The sequence below is a fragment of the Delphinus delphis genome, chromosome 11, assembly GCF_949987515.2.
Source record: "Delphinus delphis chromosome 11, mDelDel1.2, whole genome shotgun sequence".
In the NCBI taxonomy this organism is placed as follows: Eukaryota; Metazoa; Chordata; class Mammalia; order Artiodactyla; family Delphinidae; genus Delphinus; species Delphinus delphis.
In genome coordinates this window covers 93,684,831-93,707,153 of record NC_082693.1, presented here as the reverse complement: position 1 = coordinate 93,707,153, position 22,323 = coordinate 93,684,831, and the positions used below count along the sequence as shown (strand labels likewise).

At 49.5% G+C, this 22,323-nt stretch overlaps 1 protein-coding gene across 1 annotated transcript in view; it reads right to left on the bottom strand.

Moving 5' to 3' along the window:
- Positions 1-796: 796 nt before the first annotated feature.
- The window catches only part of GRAP2 (GRB2 related adaptor protein 2), a 61,051-nt gene continuing 39,524 nt past the window's right edge, over positions 797-22,323 (bottom strand). Inside the window, exons 2-8 of the mRNA XM_060023968.1 lie at positions 18,758-18,849; positions 11,997-12,088; positions 8,712-8,831; positions 5,072-5,240; positions 3,039-3,230; positions 1,784-1,906; positions 797-1,149 (exon numbers count right to left, since the gene is read on the bottom strand). Coding sequence (XP_059879951.1) covers positions 970-1,149; positions 1,784-1,906; positions 3,039-3,230; positions 5,072-5,240; positions 8,712-8,831; positions 11,997-12,088; positions 18,758-18,835 — 954 coding nt within the window. The 5' untranslated portion in view covers positions 18,836-18,849 and the 3' untranslated portion in view covers positions 797-969. The remainder of the gene's footprint in view (positions 1,150-1,783; positions 1,907-3,038; positions 3,231-5,071; positions 5,241-8,711; positions 8,832-11,996; positions 12,089-18,757; positions 18,850-22,323) is intronic.

Sequence of the window (22,323 nt, the reverse complement as noted above, 5' to 3'; positions counted from 1 at the left end):
GGGCTTCTCTCTGTGTTGCTGGGCAAAGCATCTTCAAAACACAGGAAACCAAGAGGGAAAACAAATAGAGCCCTGAAGAGACACCCCTGTAACCATAAAACAGTGGCTCTGAAATCTGCCATTCTCAGCCGGGGCTTCTCCGGGCGCTTTACAGAGTCTAGGATGCTGCGTTCTTGGTTGCTGGGGAAACAGATGTTACACCCAAGTAAGCCAGTGGGGGATTTGTGAAAAACCCCTCCTCGGTTCTCACAGGGCCTCCATTTCTCCACCGCAGCCACACGGAAGAGAATTCGTTGGGGAACGTTCGCTTGAGGGAGAGGAAGGTCTCAGGTGAGCATCTGCCAGGGGACTAGTCTTGCCCAGGCCCCGGGACGCCCCCTGCTCCAGCCCTCCCCTCCCATCCCCTCCCGCTCCCAGCTCAGAGCGGCGCCTTCGTCCACCACCCAGCAGTGCCCACCCCGTGGGGAGAGGGGGGCAGCAGCCCCGCACACCCTCGGAGGGGGCGGGGAGCCAGACATGCAGGTAAAGGAGGACATGCCCCGCCAAGTCCAACCCCACCCTGCTTTTCTGCGTCCAGCACCAGGTGTGGATCCCGCTTAGGTCCTCTCAGTCAGAATTCCCAAGACGAGGAGGAAGCTGTGCCGGCCTAAGGGCAGGAGGCATGTAGGTGTCATTTCCCTGCCTCCCACTTCCCAGCGCCCCCCCTGCCTTCTGCACACCCGCTGAGGGGAGCAGAAAGATAAGTATGAATAGAATTCTCCACCTGAGCTCCTTTCATATCAACTAAGTAACCAACGAACTTGCCAATAAATTACTATTATAAGTGTGTAGATACGTAGGCATATATACGTGTGTGCATATGTACATATACACGCGTATATATATGTGTGTGTACTTCCAGAGTTTCTTCCTTGTTCCATCACTTGCAGGCAGCTTCAGACCAAAGCTTCCGAGCCCTCCAGAAGGGCCTCACCGGGTCATGGGTGCCACGTAGTTGGCAGGGAAGAGGCCCAGCTTGTTGTGCAGGCGGCCAGTCCACCAGGATGGGTTGGAGCTGTCCAGGACCTCAACCACCTCTCCGCAGTGGAATCCCAGCTCATCATCTTCGAGAGCCTCGAAGTCGTACAGCGCCCGGGCCCACCGCACTCGCTGCTGGGGGAAAGCACAGAGAGGCCCTGCTGAGCTGGGGCGGCAGAGCTGCCTTCTGAGCCACGGGCACACGGAGGAGGATCTGCGGGCCCTGGTACCAAGACAAAGCTCTCTGTGAGCTGCCTGCCCTGAAGGCTGACGGATGGCTCTCCAGAGACATTTCAAACCCCACTGCAACTGAAAGCAGACCCGGATGCACAGCTCTGAGCAACTGAGATGTCACTCTCCAAGGCTCCAAGAGGATCCTTGAGAACTACTCTCTCTACATGAATAGGTGTTCTTTTTATTTTCTTCGAGTGACAAACAGAATGCAGTGTGCCCAGACTCACAGCCCTCGATGCCAGCGCAACGGATCTCCCTCTGCTAGAATTGCAGTCAGGAAATGTGAGGGTCGGGCAAGGCCCGACAGCCAAACTGAGAACAGCAGGCTGGATGGCGCCAGCTGGGATCAGCTCTACGGGGAACTCCTGCCCCACCGTCACTCGCTGGGTTCCCACCACCTCTGTGTGCAGTTTGACACACAGTCTCTCGTGGAGAGAGACTGGTCTCTCCCGGTCTCTCGCGGAGGACCAACCGTTTCTCTACTTGGCCCCTTGGCCTCCTCCGCTGAGCCCAGAGAGGGAAGTTCACATACCCCGGCTGCTTGGAGTTGCACGGGGTCTGTGTGTCTCCGTTGCATGAGGGCGGCATTCATTTCGCTGCTGTTGCCCATGCCACAGTGCCCGTCGTTTATGTCCAGGCTGCCTCCACGGCGTTCCTAGAAACAGATGTGACAGAACAGCCGTGACCACATCGCCGGAAGCATCCCTCACAGGCTCCCCCAGCACCTTGCTCTGATGACATGGGCACAGCCAGTGCAGACCTTACATTGTGAAGATGATGCCAGCTTTCATTCATTCAACCAAGGAATATTTATCTGGCACCTACCATGGGTCTAGTACTGTCTTAAGCATGAGGATACGTAGCTGGAAAGAGGAGGCCCCTGTCTTCATGGAACATCGGTTTAGAGGGGGAACCACACACATTTAAGTGATGAGTGAGCATAGAGAAGACTGAATAACTTGGCCTGGGTGATCAGGGAGCAGATGATGCTTGAACTCCAGCTTAAAGAGGAGTAGAACTGACTAAGAGAGGGCATTTCAGGCAGGGGGGACAGCATATAAAAAGCCTCAAAGGCATGAGAGAAAACGCAGTGAAAAATTCTGGTAACTAAAGGTAGTGCAGCGTTGCCAGAGGTATGTTCACGTGGCGCGGTAGCAGGGGATGGTGCTGGGGAGACAGATAGGGGCAGCTCACAGAGGACTTTGTATGCCCTGCTGCGGAATTCAGGGATGATGCTATCTGGCTGTGTTGTCACTCTGGGCAAGCCACGTAAAATCCCATCTGGAACAAGGCGGGGGATAGATAAATAAATAAGCAAGGATCCATTTCTGGTGTTAATCAGTTTTTCTTGTAGATCTTGACAGCCAGATGGGTTAAAGGGCACGAAAAGATTTGGAATTGTGCCGATAGGAAAATGAAACAATTGTTCACTGTGTCCTCAGGGTGAGAGAGAGAGTGTGTGTGTGTTTTCAAGCAGGGAGCCATTTAATTCACAGAGACTTCTTCACCAAGAGCGGTTTCCATATTTCTGCCACCTGGGGGCCCAGGATCTTCTGTATGGGCCCAGTGAGAGCTGATGGGGCCTGGCCTGCACTGGGACGTTCCTCCCCAGCCGACAGTCCTGGACCCAAAACAGGTCCCCAGCATTTATTTGCTTTGGTTGTTTCCAGCACCGTGGGGAGTTTTCATACACTGAGTGGCAGTGGGGACAAAGTGACTGAAGCCTGGGGGGGAGAGCAGATCCTTCTCCCCAGCTCACTGTGCCCCACTGCATTCTTTCCAGATACCTGATGAAAAGGCTGCTGCTGCTGCAGGTACCGCTGCTGTGGTGGCAGTGGTGCGGGGGGATACTGCGAGGGAGGGGGCGGGGGGTGATCCGACAGCTTCCGGTTCATCGAAGGCCGGATTTCTTCTCCCGCAGTCCCACTCAGGGGTGGGCCTCCCTGGGACCTCCGGTCCAGGCTGTTGCCCCGCTGACCCTGGGAGAGAACAGAGGTGATGCGGATCCATCCTCCTCACGCATCTCCTGGTCCTACCCCACTCTTCTGGCAGCTGTTCCCAGACTTAGCTCATGCCACCTCCAAGAAACAGCTGAGGGGGTGAGGGCAGCTTAAGGAGAATCAATGGTTCAGACCATTACGTTTTCAAAGCGGCCGCTGCATTCTCAGATTCTCCCAGTTTGGGGAGTTTGGGTCTCCGGTTCACAGACTTTCCACGTGGTACCCAACTAGCCCCGTCCTGGTGGGCTTGTTTTTCTCTGTGTAATCGTGCTTAAATGTCCCATTTTACCGACACAGCGCCACCCCTCCTTATCGCATGTTGCCACACTGCTGGACATCCTACCCTCCAGATAAGCTCTGCTATTGACTTTGCATGATTTTGAACTGTCATTTATAGCCTGATGATGGAGACCCAAACAGCAACGCTCTTGCAGCACCATGGAAACCAGGCCTGCTGCTGGGCACGTTGGGAAGAAACAAGATCTTTCTCCTGAATGCTACCACAACCTCGTGACTCAGAGACAATTCCTTGTTATTTTTATCTAACAAACAATTACACAGGGCCCTTGGCTTAGTATATGCCAGGCACTGCGCTAAGCACTTTGCAAAATGAGCTCATTAAATCCAGTTTAATGCATTTTTATATTTCCTCTTTCACCTGTGTGTGCACATCCTAATAAATGAATACCTCTGTCCATTTCCTGGTTAAAAGAATTTACAAGGTGGGGGTTTAACCTTTGCTTATCTTTCTAAATTTCTCTCTGCATTTGGGAACACTCTTTCCTCCTTTGATTGTAACTTCTCAGGCTTAAAATCAACCCATTACTTGCAAGGGATGGTTTTCTTTACTTCCCTGAAGCACATGTTGCTTTGAAAGTCTCAATGTCTTTTCAAATAACCTGTCGCTGGGATTTCAGCTCTTTTAGTCAATGCTTGTTTCTGTAATACCCATCTCCTATAACCATGTTATTTCCTTTGAAACATGTTGCATAGATTGTGTGTGTGTGAATTTACTTATGGAGGCTAGTTAACATTTCCTTAGTGCCGACTATGGACCAGACCCTGTGGCAAGGCCTGTAATGATGTCTCATTTATCCTCGCAACAGCCCAATGAGGGAGGCATTATAGTCTCTCCATTCTATGGATGAGAAAAACCGATACTCAGAAAGTTTTCTTCTCTTGCAATGAAATCAGGTTTTAAAGAAAGCCAGGTCTGTCGGATGCATCTTCTTTAAAACAATACTTCATATCCCAAACTGTTCCAAGAGCAAGAATCCCACCTCCAGTTTTCTCCTCCAGTGCCCCCTGCTTCTACCCTCCCCCATCCCCAAATTCGGCCACAAAGCTCTACCTGCTGCATTAGTCCTGGACTCTAGGCTCTAATATCCCCATGTATAGTGCCCCCCCATCCTCCCCACACCTTCATCCTTGGGCGGCTCCTGAGCTAGGCTGAAAACTGTGACATAGTAACATCTGTGAATAACAAAATAAGAACGTAATAAGAGCCCACGTGTACCGAGTGCCTGTGGCGTGATTAGGAATGATGCAAGGAGTGGGGCTACATGATCTTCTCTAACCTTCACACCATCCTATGAGGTAGCTGTCACTATTATCTCAATTTTAATGGATGAGGAAACTGAGGATTAGAGAACTTTCCAAAGTCACATACCTAGGAAGTGCTAAGCTAGGATTTAAACTGAGATCTCTGCCTTTCAGAATACACAGGGACCTCCCCATCAGATGCATGGTCTTGGTGGTTCGTGTAGGACCCGAGCTGCCCAGAATCTCTGGACTGGGGCCAATGGGGACCTGCAGCATACCTGTTCCTCCCGGGTCCTATCCCTCAGAAAGATCTGCTTCTGTTTGGAGATGGAAGTCGTCCTGTAGTAGTCCACCAGCTTGTTGAGGGATGGAAACTTCTCTGTCCACAGGAAGTAATTACCCTTGTTGTCTTTCATGACTTTGAAGTGCTGAACATCACCCTCATGCCTAGGGATCAAGGCAAATCCAAATTGTCTATTACATGGTGACCATGTCCTTGCCTCCAGGGCTGACTGTATCCAGGGATGCTGGGGTTCTGTTTGGGCAGGGAGCAGAGGTATGGGTGGCTGGCCCATTCCTGGGCAGGTGGGCTGGCCCAGGCAAACTCCGGGGGGAGATCTGTGGGAGGGACGGCTCCGGACACAGGCTGAGCTAGAGGGGATTTTTTTTTTTTTTTTTTTTTTAACATGAGGAGAAGGTAATCTTTCTTCTGACACTGGAACTGACCTTTTATAAGAAAAAAATGTTCCCAGTGCTTTAAAGACTACAAGATCAAGGACTTTTTTTTTACAATGTTTATTTGAAACATGGCAACACCTAAGAACTTACCAGGCTAAGGACTCTGCCAAGATTCAGAGGAGAGGAGTTTTTCAAGCCCTCATTACCTGTCTGTTAACAGAAAATAGTTTGAACCAGCTCCTTTAAGCCCATAAACTACCCTGAGAAATCTGCCACGCTTTGTTCTCTACATAATGGGTATCTCTTGGTCTTGTTTTGCATAAATAAGGTTACAAAGTATTTTGAGCTTTTGGGAAAAAATGTGCTGAGCCTCAAAGAGGTGGAGGGGCCTTGTCAAGGTCACTGTGAGTGAGTGGCAGAGCTGAGACAAGGACCCGGGGTCTCTGATTCCAGTCTAATGAGCTGGGCCTGTCACACCATGCACACGTGTTTTTTATTACTGTCATTTTTTCATGCTAACTTCTTTTAGATCCGCACCTTTGACACCAGCTGGACTCACAAGTGGTGGAGCATGCTTGTACCAGGGATGGAGAAATTGGATTTTATTCATTGGAAAGAGGGGACTGGGCCTTTACTAATAGCTCCAGCCTTTTTCCATCACCAAGTCATCCTTGTTGGGATGTCAAGTGTTTTTTTTTGTCAAATGGATACATATTTATGTCTAAAAATAAACTGGCATTAATGATACCAGTTGCCTGACGGCAGAAGAAAGGTCACAAACTTAAAGCATGTTGAAGAGTAAAGATACCTCGTTCTTAGGGATGGATTTCGTGGTCCGTTTTCAGAGGGGACAGGAATTCTTTTTTAAAAAATTTACTTATTTAATTAATTAATTTATTTATTTTTGGCTGCATTGGGTTTTTGTTGCTGAGTGCAGACTCTCTCTAGTTGCAGCAAGTGGGGGCTACTCTTCGTTGCGGTGTGTGGGCTTCTCATTGCCGTGGCTTCTCTTGTTGCAGAGCACAGGTTCTAAGCCTGCAGGCCTCAGTAGTTGTGGCTCACGGGCTCTAGAGCACAGGCTCAGTAGTTGTGTTGCACGGGCTTAGTTGCTCCGCGGCATGTGGGATCTTCCCGGACCAGGGCTCGACCTGTGTCCCCTGCACTGGCAGGCAGATTCTTAACCACTGTGCCACCAGGGAAGCCAGGAGACAGGAATTCTGATCTTTCTTCTCATCTTTTGTGTGGGTCTCTGCTCACAGCCAGGTGAACCCATGCAGTGACCTCTGCTTAACCACCTTGGGGGTCGTAGCCAACACTTTGGCAATCATCGCTTGCTCTTCCCCTTTTGGCTGTGGTCACTCACATATGCTTTCTTCAGGGCAACAACACCACATGGCTCAACTCACAGCCATCACTCCCCACATCGGGGTGAGGAGGAGGAAATATGCTTGTGAAACAATTATTCATCCACCACCTCTTAGTCAAAGAACTCAGAATGAGAAACATTAACCCTTTCACTCCCATGTGCTGAGAGGATGGATGTCAGGGCTGTAGTGGGTCCTCTGGGTGCTCGAGAGAGAGTGGCTGGACCACTGTCTCGAGTTCCGAGAGGGGCAGAGAAAGGGTGTAATTCAGGACTCCAGACTCTAAAGTCTAGTATTTCAGACCCCTAACAACTGCTAAGTGATAGAACTACAATTAGCTCTTAATTATCTGTGCCCATGACAGAAAGCAGACGTATAAATAAATAAAAATGATTCTGCTTTGGAATACATTATACTACATTTCTGCAGAAGAGGTAATACTGATTACAGTAATAATCACCATCACGAGAAGCTGCATGGCCTCAACGGCAGGGGAAGACTGTAGCAGGCGTCAAGGCTGATCATTTTTTGTAGAATTCAATTTAATCAAGGAACTAGAAACCCTAATTCCTCACTGAAAAAGCCAGACTCAGCAACGTCACGCAAACCAAAGGCACCAAGAAACGCCTTTCAGTCGAACAATTTGCTTGGTCTTGCCTCAAATTGTGGCCCTTAAGAAATAGGGTTGACTTGCAAGATTTATTAATAGAGCAAAATCTCATTAATTAAGACCTAACAAGTTTAGAATTTGTGATACATCAATATTGGCCTGAGCTAAAATTTACCATCACCCAAGATGTGAAAAAGGAAGCTTTAGTTAAGGGAAATGAAGAGTTTAAGTCAGCCTGCAAGGGCAATGCTTAGGAGACCAAGCTATTGAGCACGTTGGGGGCACAAATGCATACAAATGGTTGACCCATTATTTTTAAGTCCTTCCTACTTATTCCTTACAGGACACTTTCTTTCTAAATAGTAAAGTGGCCTCCGTTTATTACCCGAGATCGGATTTATGAACTTAAAGCTGCACGCCTTTCAGATTATATTGCGGAATCCAGACAGCGCTTCTGGTCAGGTAACTTGACAGTGAGGTTTCCCCGTACAGGTTGTCGCGCCAACCCCTGTACTGCTATCACCATAATTCTTGCACTTTCACATGTGGTCATCAAGTCTGATGTGTGACTTGAGATCCCCAACACGCTGACCACATGCTGTGTGTTCAGACTTGGGGCTTCTGCGTGTGGGGCTGTGTCGTGTTAAAGGGAGTCACTTCCTCCCGGGGGTGCTGCACATTAACGAGACTTTGCTGTCACGGTCCCCCCAGCCCAGGACTCCTGGGCTCTGCTCTGTTCCTGTCAGTTTTGCTGCATTACGGCGCGTGGAGGTAGCCTTTCGTTTCGTGCAGCCACTTACAACTACAGATGTGTCCTACGGCGGTGACTTGGGTTTTGATTTTTCTCCACCCTTCTTCAAACAAGCATCAGTAGTAAAAGAAAACGTTAAGATCGCAACCCCAAGGCGGATGTGGACAGTTGAGAATTCTCTTCTCCTCCTCCATTCCCACGCCTTCCACAGATACTCACCCAGCACCTACTGGGTACAGGGTGCTGTGAAAGCCACAGAGACGAAGTTGATAAAAATCCTCTCTCTCCAGAAGCACCTGGGCTGGAGGGGGAGGCAGATGAACGCACATGTAATTTGGGCCACAAACTAAGGAGTTGTGTACGTGTGTTATGGAAAGAAAATGCACAGCATCATAGTTGATAAGATGCCTGGGCCCCTTGGCCGCCATGCTCCTGAGGAATAGGTCATGTTCAAGAGGTCACCTTGCTGGTTTAACGCTTTAGTAGGTCAGGGAGGAGTCAGGGACAGCCGGTACCTGACAGATATGGAGAAGTCCCCTGGGGAGCTCTGGCTGGCCCGGATGATGAAGCAACCAACCTCCTTGCCCATCAGCAAGCTCTCTGCCTGGTGTCGTGAGAGGCCTTCGTGAAACCATCTATCAGGTGAGATAAAAGCAGAGGATCTTGGTGAGACTCCAGAGTGACGGTAGGGGTGAGGGTAGGGAGGGAAGGAAGTAGGGGAGAGATGACCCAAAGGGAGAGAGGCTGGGGACTGCTCAGCAGAGAGCAGACAGAGACCAAAGAGGGGCCAGGTGCTTTTGAAACTAAACAAACGCTCCAGCAGTTTACAGGCGAGGCAAGTGAGTGCTCCCCTTGAGGCACCTCCTGTCCCGTTCCCCCAGGAGAAGTCTCTCTCCTGCTTGGAAATCCTGAATCATGGAAATGTGCCACTGCACCAAACGGGACAGCGTGGGAGTCACTCACTGTGGGGAGTGGCTTCCTGCAGGCAGCTGTGACAGGGATGTCTCTAGAAAAGAACTGCAGGGACAGGGACCCCTTGGGGCACTGGAGGCAATGGGCAGGGCCTTGGGTGCCAGCTCCGGGCTGAGACCTTGGTGGCCGGGAAAGAGGGTCACAGCCCAGGGCCCCTGGGTGGCGTGGGGCGGGAGCGGCTGTGCTCCCTGCCTGGCAGAGGCTGCAGGGCACCCAGGGAGGCCCGCACACACGCTTGGAAATAAGCAAGGCTGGTAGCAGCCAGAGAGAGGCATCTACACAGCCAGCTCCCGGGCCCTCCCCAAAAACCAGGCTGGAAAATAATCTTTACCCTGGAAAAGAAGAAACCAAGGAGAAACTGCTCTTTCAGGCTGGCAGCCTTTGGAAGCATTGCTGCAGGGGTTACAGCGTATATGAAAAAGGCCAAACTCTTGCACAGGGGCAAGTCAAACAGTGGCTACAGCCACGGGGCAGGAGGCCAGAAACCTCTCTCAACCACAGAGAAGTGGAACAAGTGTTTGCAATCCCTCAGCATCCAAAGGTAGGGTGGTGTCCTTTTGCTGCAAGGTGCCTGCTCTAATCGCCACCCCTGGAAAGCCAGTATGTGTGTCCCTTTAAGATGAAGGTCCAACGGGCCACAGCTTTGGATTCCTTTGTGAGCAGTTCCCTGTGCTCTTTGGAATGTAGGAACTGAACAGACATGGGTGGCGGAAGAATGTCCTTCCTCCAGACCTGGGACTTGCAGGGGAAGGTTGGTCGGGCTCTGAGGGGAGCCTGGAGATCTGCCTGGAGATCCTGCCAGAGTGTTAGCCATGCAAACCTACCATGCTGATGAGTGGCCACCACAGGAAATGTAATGGGGAAGGGAAGAGAATGGGACCCCCTCCACAGCAGCCATCCTCAGAGGAGATATCTCGGAAGAGGCGGCAAACAGTGAGGGGACTGTTCAGAAAATACACACTTGTCCTTCATCTGGAATTTGATAAGTGACTTCCCTCAAGACTTGCAAAAATGTCCACACCCTGCATATGAAACGAGTGCCAGGTTTTCCTATTACACATCGTTCCAAAAGCTATTCATTCGTAGCTAACAGCTTTTATTAAACATCTACTCTGTGCTGAGCCTCCTTCTGGGGATATAGCGGATACAGTGGTGAGCAGCACAGACAAGGACCCTCATGGAACTTCTTATATTCTAGTGCGGTGGGCTAGGGTTTATGGTGGGCACACCATAAACAACAAAGTAATAAGAATATTAAGTGTGTCAGCTGATGTAAGTGCTGTGGAGGAAATGAAAACAGAGGAGAGATGGGGTGGGGGAGTCATTCAAAATATGGTGATGGGGGGGGTCTCACTGGGAGGGCGACATTCTAACTGTAAAGGAGACGGGGGAGGCGAGGAGAAACTGGCAAAGGAGTCGGGGAAGGAGCAGCCAGGGAGGCGGGAAGAGAACCAGGAAGAAGGATGTTCTGGAAGCCAAAGGAAGAGGGAGAGATTCCCCACATCGAATCATGCTGACGTGATGGCCTACTTTCGGCCACTGGGACCAGCAGTTCACGGTGACCTTGAAATTGTGTGGGTTCTGGAGAGAATGGCAGGAGAGGACTTTAGGACGGCAAATATAATGATTCTTTTGAAGAAGTGGAGTCGTAGCTGGAAGGGGGTTTGGAATCAAGGGTTTTGCTGTTTGGTTTCGCTTTTTGGTTTTTGGTAAGATGGGAGAAACTGCGACATCTTTGTTTGCTGCCGGGAAGGATCCGGCAGAGAGTGAGGCAAGTCGATGCGCGAGAGAGGGGAGAACGTCTGCTCGAAGCGCAGATGGTTCTTTCCAAACAACTGCAGGAAAGGCAGTGTCTGCGCAGTTGCAGGATGTGGGTGGATGCAGCGAGTCAGGGCGGGTGGGGTCAAGGGGCTTTTCTGGGGGCCTCCGCTGTCCTGGAAGCCAGGCCATCCGCCGAGAGCGCGGTGTAAGAGGGGCTGCAGGTGTGCCGTGCTCACTTAGAAGATGACAGGGCAGCCTCAGGGGCCCCCTGGCTGAGGTCAGTGGTCATTCTATTGGTTCAGTGGTCACTTTGTTCTTCGGCTAGACCCTGACCCTCACACAACGTTAGATTTCTATCTCACCCCTGTGGTCAATTCTTGAGGTGCACGTGACCCAATCTCAATTTTTCGTTTCCTCTTTATGGAGGGAATTTCCCTGACCTCTCTCACTGGTGCGAACATGGTTTCAGGAAGGCCGAGAGCTTCGTCCTCCTGGCTGGGATGGAGGGTGGGTTGGGAGATAAAAGAGAAGAAGGCTGAAGGAGCAGCTGTTGAGGTGGAGTGGCCGAGAGCGCACCCCACGCACCCCCGGAATTCTTGGAAACCCCATGGTTGCAATTATACATGATGTTAGTTTATAAACTTAAAATAGGTGATTCTTTTTTTTTTTTTTTGCGGTACGCGGGCCTCTCACTGTTGTGGCCTCTCCCATTGCGGAACACAGGCTCCTGGCGCACAGGCTCAGCGGCCATGGCTCACGGGCCCAGCCGCTCCGCGGCATGTGGGATCCTCCCGAACCCGTGTCCCCTGCATCGGCAGGCGGACTCTCAACCACTGCACCACCAGGGAAGCCCAAAATAGGTGACTCTTGCCCATGGTATAAAATTCAAACGAGAATGCTGTGCAATGCGAATCTCCCTCCCACCCCTGGCCTTCAGCTGGGTGGTTCCCTCTCCAGAGGCAACCATTTTTGACAGCGTCCGGGCTGTGCCGGGATAATTCTAGTGGCTGCTGCAGTAAAGGGGAGTGTGTGGGGCAGGCCCATCTCAGCAGGCTGGAAATACTTACTCAGGAAACTTGATGTCTATAAAATTCTTGGGCACGTATCCTTCTTGGCTCCTAAGCTCCGCCTTGAACCACTCCTCTTGGTTACTTAAGATCTACAGGGAGGAGAAGGAAGGACAAAGACACTGTGGGGAGGACTCCAAGGAGCGGGAGAAAGGGGTTGCAGGGCAAAGAAAGCGCTCTGGGATTTAGAGGAAAATAAGCCCAAGAAGCCACACAGCCGCTTGAGTGGGGAGCGGCTGGCTTATCTTTGGAGTTTGGCTTCCCTTGACCCCAAGCTATTTCTGTCCACGTGGGCCACCCACTCATAGGACCGCACCTGGCCTGACCTCCCAGACTCAGGGCTCAGGGGCTTCCCTGAACCCCTTTTCTCCTTCTGTTTGGGAGATTTGTGTCCCAGATCTTAGCACTTTAAGCTCCTCATCTAGGCAGGTAGTTTCTCCTTCTCTGCCAGGTAACAAGGAAACTTTTAATTTTAATTTGCTCTTCGTTTTTCACACCAGCAGATTAAAACGTAAACATCAAGTGGGGGGCTAGCTTTGAAAACAGTAACTCTTGGTGTTCACACTCCATGTTTTCACAAAGAGTTTGGACATAACTCAAGATACCTGGAATGCCTTTTCCAAACTTGCTTTTAGACCCAGATCATAGGCAAAACCAGAAGTTCTGTCTCATTACTGTAGGGTCTTACCTCGACCACGACCCCAAATGTCATCACCTGCCCTGATTACTCGTCTGACCCTCCAGACGTGGCTCTATGTGGCTTCTGGTTATTTCAGAAAATCTTTTACCATCAAAAGACAAATATCTGCCCCCCCCCCGAGAACGTTTCTAAAATATGTAACGCAGACTCAACAATAATTCAAAATGAAGATGGCAGAACAAAAAGATGGGAAGAAACTTGGCGATGTCACGGAGCCGCTGAATTAGCCACCCAGGAGCCCTCCTACTTCTGGACTTTGCAGGAGAAATTATAAATCTTCTGTTGTCGTTTAAGCCAATTTTAGTTTCTGTTTCTTGTAGCTGAAAATGTCATACAATAATAAAGAGGATAGCAGAAGATGGATAGGAAAGGTTGCTCAGAGGAGAGGCCATCTGGGTTGCCCAGGCAATGAAAGGAGCCACCCAGGCGAAGTCTGATGGCAAAAGAGCTACTTCTGGGGAGTGAGGAAGAAGGTGCATTCTGGGGACAAAACATCTCGGTCAGGGGACAGTTTAGATTGTGACTCCAGGAGAAGAGAGGGGAAACCAGGGGCACAGGGCCTTGCAGCCCACGTTGAAAAGCATGGATTTTTATCTTGAAACGTATGGGGAGCCATGAAAGGCTTTTCAGCAGGGAAATAGCACAGGGAGAATCAGAGTTAAGAACGGCATGCTGTATCAGAGCGTGAAGATGGATTGGGGCGTAAAGTCAGGGGAGAAAGTGTAGGAAGACGCGTGTAGCCATCTAGGCAAGAGACGAAGGGGATCTGGCCTGAGAACAGGTGAGGACAGATTTCAGAGGAATCAGGAAGCACAAACGGGCAGGACTTCCTGACTGTTCGCAGAGCCTAGGGAGAAGGGGAATTCTGGGATGCCTCCGGATTTCTGGCTTGGGAGACTGAGTGGGTGGCGATGCCTTTACTAAAATAGAAAATACAGGAGGAGGAGCAGGTCTGAGGGAAAACTCACAGACTTCAGGTCGCCTGTACGGGAATCAAGTTGCCCCGGGACGCTCTGAGAAGGAAGGATTAGCGAGCGTTGGAGATGTGTGTGGGGCTCAGCGGAGAAGTGGGGGCTGGAGCTAGATTTCGGAGTCGATTCATCCAAAAGTGGGTGGACTTGAAGCCTCTGGTTTCTCCCTCCCAGAGATGGGAAGAGAGCTGAAGAGAGCTAAGTAATTGAGAAGCAGGGTTGAACTATTTCTAATATCACTCCTGAGTCTGGGATGAGAAGGCCTGGGGTCTAGCTTGGTCCCGTCACTAGCTGTCTGACCTCAGGCGAGTCAAATACCATCTGCCAAATGGGGGCAATAAAAACTGGTCGGCGCCTCACGGAGCTGATGCAAGGATCAAACGCGCCCTGGTACCTGGACGTCCTTCAGAGAGTACAGGCTGTGTTTTTAAATATAATTCTGTAAAATGTGATATTCTTATGAGGGAGAACTCCAGCTCTGAAGGACACGGAAGGGTTTATAAGTTCTTTAAAGTGTTATATGTGTATGTTTTGAAGGTAATCATGTGTTCTGAAGAAATAAAAGTGTGTCCCATGTTTGAGTTCTAGAATTGCTGAGAAAAGAAAACGCTATAGTTTCTGACATCAAATGTGACCGTCGGCATCACTAAGGGCATGTGGGTACGCGTGTGGCAAGGGGCCTGTGGGGAAGGTGGGAAATCTAGGTCAAAGGAGGAGCCAGGGAGCTCAGCAGCAGGGCCTGGCTGCACATAAGGAACACGGGGGCATTTCACTCTGCGCCAAGCGTAAAGGCTCTGGAATTCCTTTCTCCCGTCACATGGGAAGGCTATGTGCGGCTTGGGTAGCAGCAGTCAAGTAGCAGGGTGAGCAGGGATGAGGTAAAAGGCCATTTGGAAATCGGTGCTGCACGGTAAGAACCACACTTCGCTCTGAGCTTTCTGACCCCAAACCGGCTGCAATTTTAGTAATCGTGGCTCATACCCATCTACCCCCTCTAGCAACCGAAGATTGTCCCACGGTGCCAGCCATTTTCCCCACCACCCGGTGCTCGGTCGGCCTGAGATCACGTTCCCAGAGAGGCGCATTTATTGGCTTTCTGTGGTGCATAGAAGGCAAGGTTTTAAAAAGATCTCATTTTCTGCAAAGAAGAGTCTTTGGGGGGAGGTGTTTTCCTCCTGCCGTTGTTGGCTCAGGGCCCAAACTTCCTCTTCCTCTCATCTCTCCATCTCCTCCGTCCCCCTATCTCCTTTCCCCGTCTTGCAGAGCTGGGCGAGTTCAGCCTAAACGCATGAGGCTTCACCCTTAGCTCTGCTGTGACTTAATTCTTACAACGTTGCCTACCGGAATCATTTTCTGGGTTACATGGCCTGAGAATAAGTTAGACGTGGGAAGAAGACAAAATGTACGGTTGGGTGAATTTTAAAACTGGATGAAATTATAGCTCTTAGAGGCATAGCAGAAATCCGAAGTGCTGAAGAAGTTAATTACGTAGGTCTAACTCTGGGGGCTTTTCGGTTGCTGTTTTAGTAGGAAGAAACGGGGTCGTGTTAGACGTATTACAGAAGCAGATAGAGATGGCCTGGGTCGAGAGACATTTTTTCATAACGACCGGCAGATTCGAGTGGGAAGAGTAAGTTGCGAGCTGTGTGCAGCTGCGGGTCCAGAGCGGCTGATATGAACACGAAACATCCAACCCCTGACTTTTGGAATGTGTCTCGCACAGGAGAAACGGGATCGAGTCATTTGGCCAGAGTTTGTGTCCAGCATCTTGTTCACCATTCTGGGATCAGCATCTAGTGAGCACCTGCTGTTTGTACTTAGGTGCCGGGAATACAGAGATGAACGAGCTGGGGCCTGCGCCCCCGGGGAACTCAAAGTCTGCAGGGGGTGGTTGATGGTAAGCGAGACATTTTGTGTACCTTCTAATGAAAATGTCTGTTTAGTCTTTTAGCGCTAAAGGCCAAACACGAAAGAACATTCCATGAGTGAATTGCTGGGGCAGTTAAGAGCTAGCCTTGAAAACAATTTCAAAAAAAAAAGAAAAGAAAAGAAAACAATTTCCAGGATCCTGGGGCTTGTTAGCCATCTCCGGAGGAGAGGGTTGTACGTGGAGACCTACAGGCAGGCCCACGGACCACCATGATACAGACCTTCTGTGAGGCTGAGCCGACAAGCCCCCTCCCCTTTCCTCTTTACCCCTGTGGCTGCAGTGGATAGAATTTGAAAAGAAGGAGGGGTCTGGCTTTCTGATGGAATTCTAAATGAGTGTGCAGAAACGCAGTTAACAATTCAAGACATATGTACCGAGCCCCTACCTGGGGCCATGACTTGTGTTAGATGCTGGGAATATACAAAGATGAACCTGGCAAAGTTCTGCTCTCACACCAGCGGGGGGATCACCCATTCGCTCATTCATCGAATGTTCATCATCTTTCTGTTGTTCTGGACCCCGAGGCAGGCCCGGCCCCAACCTGCGCAGAGCTCTGGGGAGTGGAACAGCCACCACGTGCGCGGACAATCAGGACGGCACGGGGCAAGGGCCGCAGTAGAGGTGGGTACTCAGGGTGCAGAGGGCCGAAGCTCGGCCTGCTTGTAAATAACTGTCCTGTGAGGCGGGAGTGTGAGTGCCTTGAGCAGTGTGTGAAATGCTGTGGAGGAGCTGAAGAGGGAGTATTTAATCTACCGGGGTGGTCAGGAGCGGGGAGGATTAGTGAGGGTTCCCCGGTAGAGGTGGTCAAATATGTGTGTGTGGGAGAAGGGCATTCAGAATATGGGGAGAGCCTGAAGAAGGAGAGTTTGTATATTGCAGCGTGACCTGGGGCATTTCACACACAAAGATGTGTGTGTGTGTGTGTGTGTGTGTCGCACGTGTGTATGTACGTAAGTATATGTGTACGTATGTGTACATGTTCTTGCACGCGAGCATGATGAGGTTGGGCAGTAGGCTGGGGCCAGATGGCTTAGATTTCCATCAACTGGTCATGGGGAACCACTGAACGCTTCTGAGTAAGGAAGTAATGTGATCTGATTTATCTTCTGGAAAGATCCTTCTGGGACTGGTACGTAGAATGAAGGAGGAAGAGACGGGAGGCAATGAGGTCAGTCAAGGGAACACAGTAATAGTCTGAACAGTCAGAGGCAGCAGGAATTGGGTGATATTGACAATACAGTGATCATTTATTGAGCATCCAATTTGGGCTGGGACCATTACCCCTAATCCTTTCTATAACCCTGCAAGATAGGCATGGCCTCCACTTATAGATGAAGACACTGAAGCTCAGAGGGGGAAAGTGACTGACCCAAGGCCACACAGCTAATGGGCTGGGACTCAAACTCAGATTTATCTGGCTCCAAAGTCCATGCTCCTTTTTATTGCACCAGACTCCTCTCCAGTGAAGAAGGGATTGCTTGGGAGATATGATAAAAGAAAAATATTCAGGGCAGAGAACAGTGTTTAGGTGTGGGACAGAGCTTCATTCAGATACAGGAGAGGGGCCGTTAGCAGTGTCTAATCCTACAGGGGTTTAGTAGGGTCCTTACATTCCACAATGAGGAGATCACCAGTGGACTTTAAGGGAGCGTTGGGGGTAAAAGACAGATTCCAGAGGGTTCCAGTGGCGTGAACAGGAAGTGAGGGAGTGGAGGCACCCAGCATAGAGAATTCTTCCCAGTGCTGGCAGTGAGGAGAAGAAAGAAATTAGGAGCTGAACAGAGAAGCAGATTTGAGGAAAGTTTTTTTTTTTTTTTTTTTTTTTTCCTTTTTCCTTTTCTGGGGAATAGGGAAATTTTAAGCCAGATAGTAGATTCTGTCTGAAATGGGAGATGAGGGATGCGACTTGCCCCCAACCCCCCAGGGAGGTTCTCTTTTGGGTGAAAACACTGGAGAATGGTAGATAATCACATGGTCACAATACCCCACAAGGAAGGGAGGGACTGCTCACCTTGTCGCAGACCCCTCTGTGACCTTGGTAAGATCCCAAGGAAGTGAAGGTCACTTTTTCCTGGGTCAGCAGCCCAAGCAATATTTTGACCTTGAGAAGTTCCAACATGGAAGGCATACTCTTGGCAGCCACATTACCAGATCTTGCAAGATGAGAGCAGTCAGAGGGATAAACATTGGGGGGTTAAAATTCCAAACCACGTCATTCCACCTGGTTTGTGCTCCACAGACACTGTCCGAGTCACCCTCTCACGTATGATAGTGTTCTTTCCATAACAAGCATTTATCTTCGTGGAGAGACAATGGTGGTCTCAGTGCCACTGGGTAGTCTCAGGAGGCCCATATGGGTTGCTGAGGACCGGGGATCGGGGTATCCGAGGTGCTCTGAGGCCAGGAAGGGGGACATAGGTGCCAGAGATTCCCCAGTGGCCTCTTGAAGGACTCCTATGCTATTTTGCACAAAACAGGGGCTAAGATGCAGAGTCCGTAAGCATGGTGCATGAAATGTGGGAGGAGTCCAAGGCCTCTTCAGTTCAGCAAGTGACCACTACAACTCAAGTGCGGGCAAAGAAAAGTTGTGAGGAACCCCTGAGTGGTGGGTGTGCATGGCCTTTGTTGACCCGCATCTCCTCCAGCTGACTTTCCAGGTGTCCCCATCCATACCTTCCTCCTGTAAGTTCCAGCCGTGCTGAAACTCACAACGCTGACCTAATTCTGCCTGGGCTCGCCCACCTCTGAGCTTTAGCCAAAAGCCCGAATCACCTTCATTGTGTTTCCTGACAACTGATGTTGCCACCCGTTCCTACAACCCCATCTTTCAAGGTGGGATCACTTGTCCCCTCACCTGTGCTCCTGGGCACTCAGATAAGACCATCTTTGACAGCCCTTTGGATGGATTTGTTTCCCCCTCCAGACCACGAGCATCTCAGGACAAGGATGGTGGCTTATGCCAATCGGATTTCCATCACCCGGCCTGGTAGCTGGTGCACAGGCGCTCAGAAGGAACCCTTTTGAATGAGGCAAACTTCACATTTTGAAAGGAACTGTGTGTATTTCTTGAGAAACAAAGGATGGATTGTTAGATTAACTCAGTGGCTAAACCGGAGTAACCTAAACTCTCCCCGGCTCTCCCGGGTCCCGCGCCACCTACCTTCAGAACATCTCCAGCGTGAAAGCTCAGTTCATCCTCTCCTGAGGCCATGAAATCAAACTTGGCAATGGCTTCCATGTTGTAACGCGAAGCTGGAAGGGAAATAATGTGGTCATTGTGCCTTTCTGCCAGGAGGAGGGCAGTCTTAGCAGTTGGTGGAGAGGGTCCAAGGTCTCCAGGCCAGAGAGGAAGGCGTAGGCACACAGTGAGGGCTTTTGTTTTCAGAAAGAGCTGCACGAGCTGCTAGGATCCACTTCCCGGCATCATTCTGTGAATCCCCAGATGCCAGGAGCAGGAAATGAAGGCAGCCACCGCCTTTCCCCTTCTCCTTTCATCCCCATTTGCTGTCCTGGCCTGTAAGCGTTTCTGGGGCATCTCTGTTTCCGGTTGATAAGGACAGAAGACTTGCTATCATCTCTAACTTGAGGCCTGGGGGCCTGGAAAGACTGTTCTGTAAACACTATCCCAAGGCTGTCCCTCGACAGCTATATTTAGCCAGGCGGTGTTAATTAGACAGATGCCATTTTCTCTTTTACATCTGAATCATTTAAGAGAATTAGACAGCATTGGTCAGTGGGGAACTTAGCGGCCTTCTACATGGTTTGAGAGTGGAAAGCATTCTGGTTTTAGAATTGGGAGACTAAATGAGTCAGATTCCTTATTTTATTATTATTGCGTAAGCCAAGGACATTTTGGAAATTTGCCTTTTAATACCTCTGAATTGAGTTAAAACATTGGCTCCTCCTAGTAACACATGAGACCTGTGTAAAGATAAGTAAGTCAGCCCACAAATGAAATATGGTTGGTTTTTTTAGGAGGCGGCGGGGTTGTAATAGAAAGAGAGCAGAGTCCTGGTTGTGTCCGTGAACAGCTGTGTGATCTGTGCGAGTACTAAACCTCTTGGAGCCTCAGTTTCCTCGTTCGTAAAATGGGAATCATAATGTTCAACGAATAAGGATGTAAGATGAAATTAAAGAATAGATGCAAAATGTTGTACAAGATAAAGTTGAGTAGCAGAGCATTTATGTTTTAGAATAACGTTATGGAATGAATTTAGCCTCAGCAAAGGCAGCCTAGCCAAAAGCCACAAAAATGTTCTTCTGATTTCTCCCACCTCCTCTAAACTTTTCTCATTGCAATTTGAGGCTTGGGCTTCCCTGGTGGCGCAGGGGTTGAGAATCTGCCTGCCGATGCAGGGGACACGGGTTCGAGCCCTAGTCTGTGAAGATCCCATGTGCCGCGGAGCAACTAGGCCCGTGAGCCACAATTACTGAGCCTGTGACAGTGAGAGGCCCGCGCACCGCGATGAAGAGTGGCCTCCGCTCACCGCAACTAGAGAAAGCTCTCGCACAGAAACAAAGACCCAACGCAGCCAAAAATAAATTAATTAATTAATTAAAAAAAAAGAACTTTGAGGCTTATTCCCTAGGACGCTCAAGTTCTTTGGTTCTCTGCTAACTGTCAAGGACACCGTCTTGAGAGCTATTGTTTGGCATTTATGTTTTGCAAAATTTGCTTAAGTCTGAAACCCTCAAACCTAACTGACTTTCAGTGACCAGGAAACTGGGACCACAATTATCCTCTCAGTGGGAATTTCTGCCCAAGTGACGAGATTTAGGTAAATAAGGAAGGTGGCTGCCCGTGGGAGGGGGCGGCACCCGGAGATCAGGGGATTAAAGCGGACTGCAACCCTGGTGATGGCAAGGGGCGCCTTCCTCTGATTTTCCACATTTGCTTGGTCTTCCAAAGGCAATTTATAGAGGTGAGTATTACCAATCCCAAAGATAGATATTAAGCAAAAAATATTTCAGGATCCAAAGGAAAATGTCATAGCTCACTGTCTGAGCTTTATCACCAGCCAAAACTTATTTCCAAACCCAAAATATATATACTTTTTGTGTATTTTCTTCAAGATCTGTCCGTCTAAGGCAAATTAAAATTTTTGTGACCTAGGATGACCCACTCAACAGGAAGAAGTATTCTGTCCTCCTGAGTGAAAGCTAAATGCCTTTGCTGACTTGCTTCACCCCATTACTTTAACATGCAAAGCTCTCCCTAATTAAGGCCTTGCCTCTGGTGTGCAGGAAGATGGGCTTCTGTGGGTCACCCACATGGTATCAGCAGCAGACATTGGTCACATCAAGAGATCAAGTGTCAGGTGAATAGTCCTAAAAACCAAGATCCCATTTCTATGCAAATTTACCTTAATAAGCAGGATGGAGACAAGGGGAGGGCAAATGCTAAACATATTAGAAAGTCACATACATTAGAGATGGAAAAAAATATCCAACACATGCTCTAGATATGACCTTGAGCTTGGGAGATCTTTCCTACATTACATGTAGCTCCAGGCTGGCTGTAAGTCATTCAGTGAGAAGGGCTGAGGCAGAAGTAAACTTGCTTCTGAACGGTGGCACTTTTCTCTGCCTTCCCCCAGGAAGCAGGTGGTGTGGCAAAGCCAACAACAGAGGCGTGTCACAGAGCTCCCCAGCTTGTAATATTAATCCTGGCTCAGAAAACCCAGTTAAACAGGCCCACTCTTCGTGAAATCACGTTGAAAAAAATCTGTTTGCGTCCCATTTCCGTTTGTGAAATGAAATCTGTTCAGATGCTGTTTGGTGGGAGGGAGATGCTCAGGGTGGAGTGGGGGATGCTCTGTTTTCATTCAAATCACCGGGCTCTGCAAGTTCTTCCCTTGAATTTATCATTCTCTGCTTCCCTAATAGCGGAGAATGGTAAATGGGCCAGCCCCAGGGGTTGGTCTTCTGTTTGATCACAAAAATGCATGGAAAGTTATATCCTATTCCTTTATATCCATTAGTTTTAATTTTGAAAAGTTAAAAATTACCACCAGGGGAAAAATGAAAACAGAACTAACATAGTTTATTCAGTACTTATCCATTTTCTTTGGTACCTACCACCACTGCATACTGCAACTGGAAAAAGAAAACAAATAAATGATGAAGATAAAACATGGTAGCAACAATTCCAAGAGAGAAAAGAGTGGGGAGATGAGAGAGAAAGGTCAGCAGTCCCAAGAACTCAAGAATGTGGTGGAGCCTTCTTCCTGCTGTTTGCAGTTACAATGCTGCTGACCTCAGGGGAAGATGAAGACAGACACCTCCTCAGAGAGCCTCACAGATGGGTTAAATGCGTTTTCCCTTCCAGTGATCAGCTTTAGAAACGGCTGCAATGCTACCTGCCATAGAGCGTGAATGAGAAGTGACAGCATCCAGGTGCCAGGCCCCTGCCAGCAGCCTCCCCCCTCATTCCGGCCTCAGTGATGGTACCCTTTGTTCAGGAATCCCGCCTCCGAGCCATGCAGGGCTCCTGGCTCTGCTTCTCACCAGTCCTCTGCATCTCTCTCACTCTCCTGCTTTTACAAATTGTACGGAATACCCATCAGCAGCCCCGAGACACAGACTACCACTGGACGACACCACACAGGACATCCTCAGCACGATTTTCTCTGCCCTGGCCTTTCCATTTAAGCTTCTTGTACCGCCAAAAAACCTGGAAAAGAGTCAGGCTATATACCAGGAATGCTTATGTACTTCTAAAATATA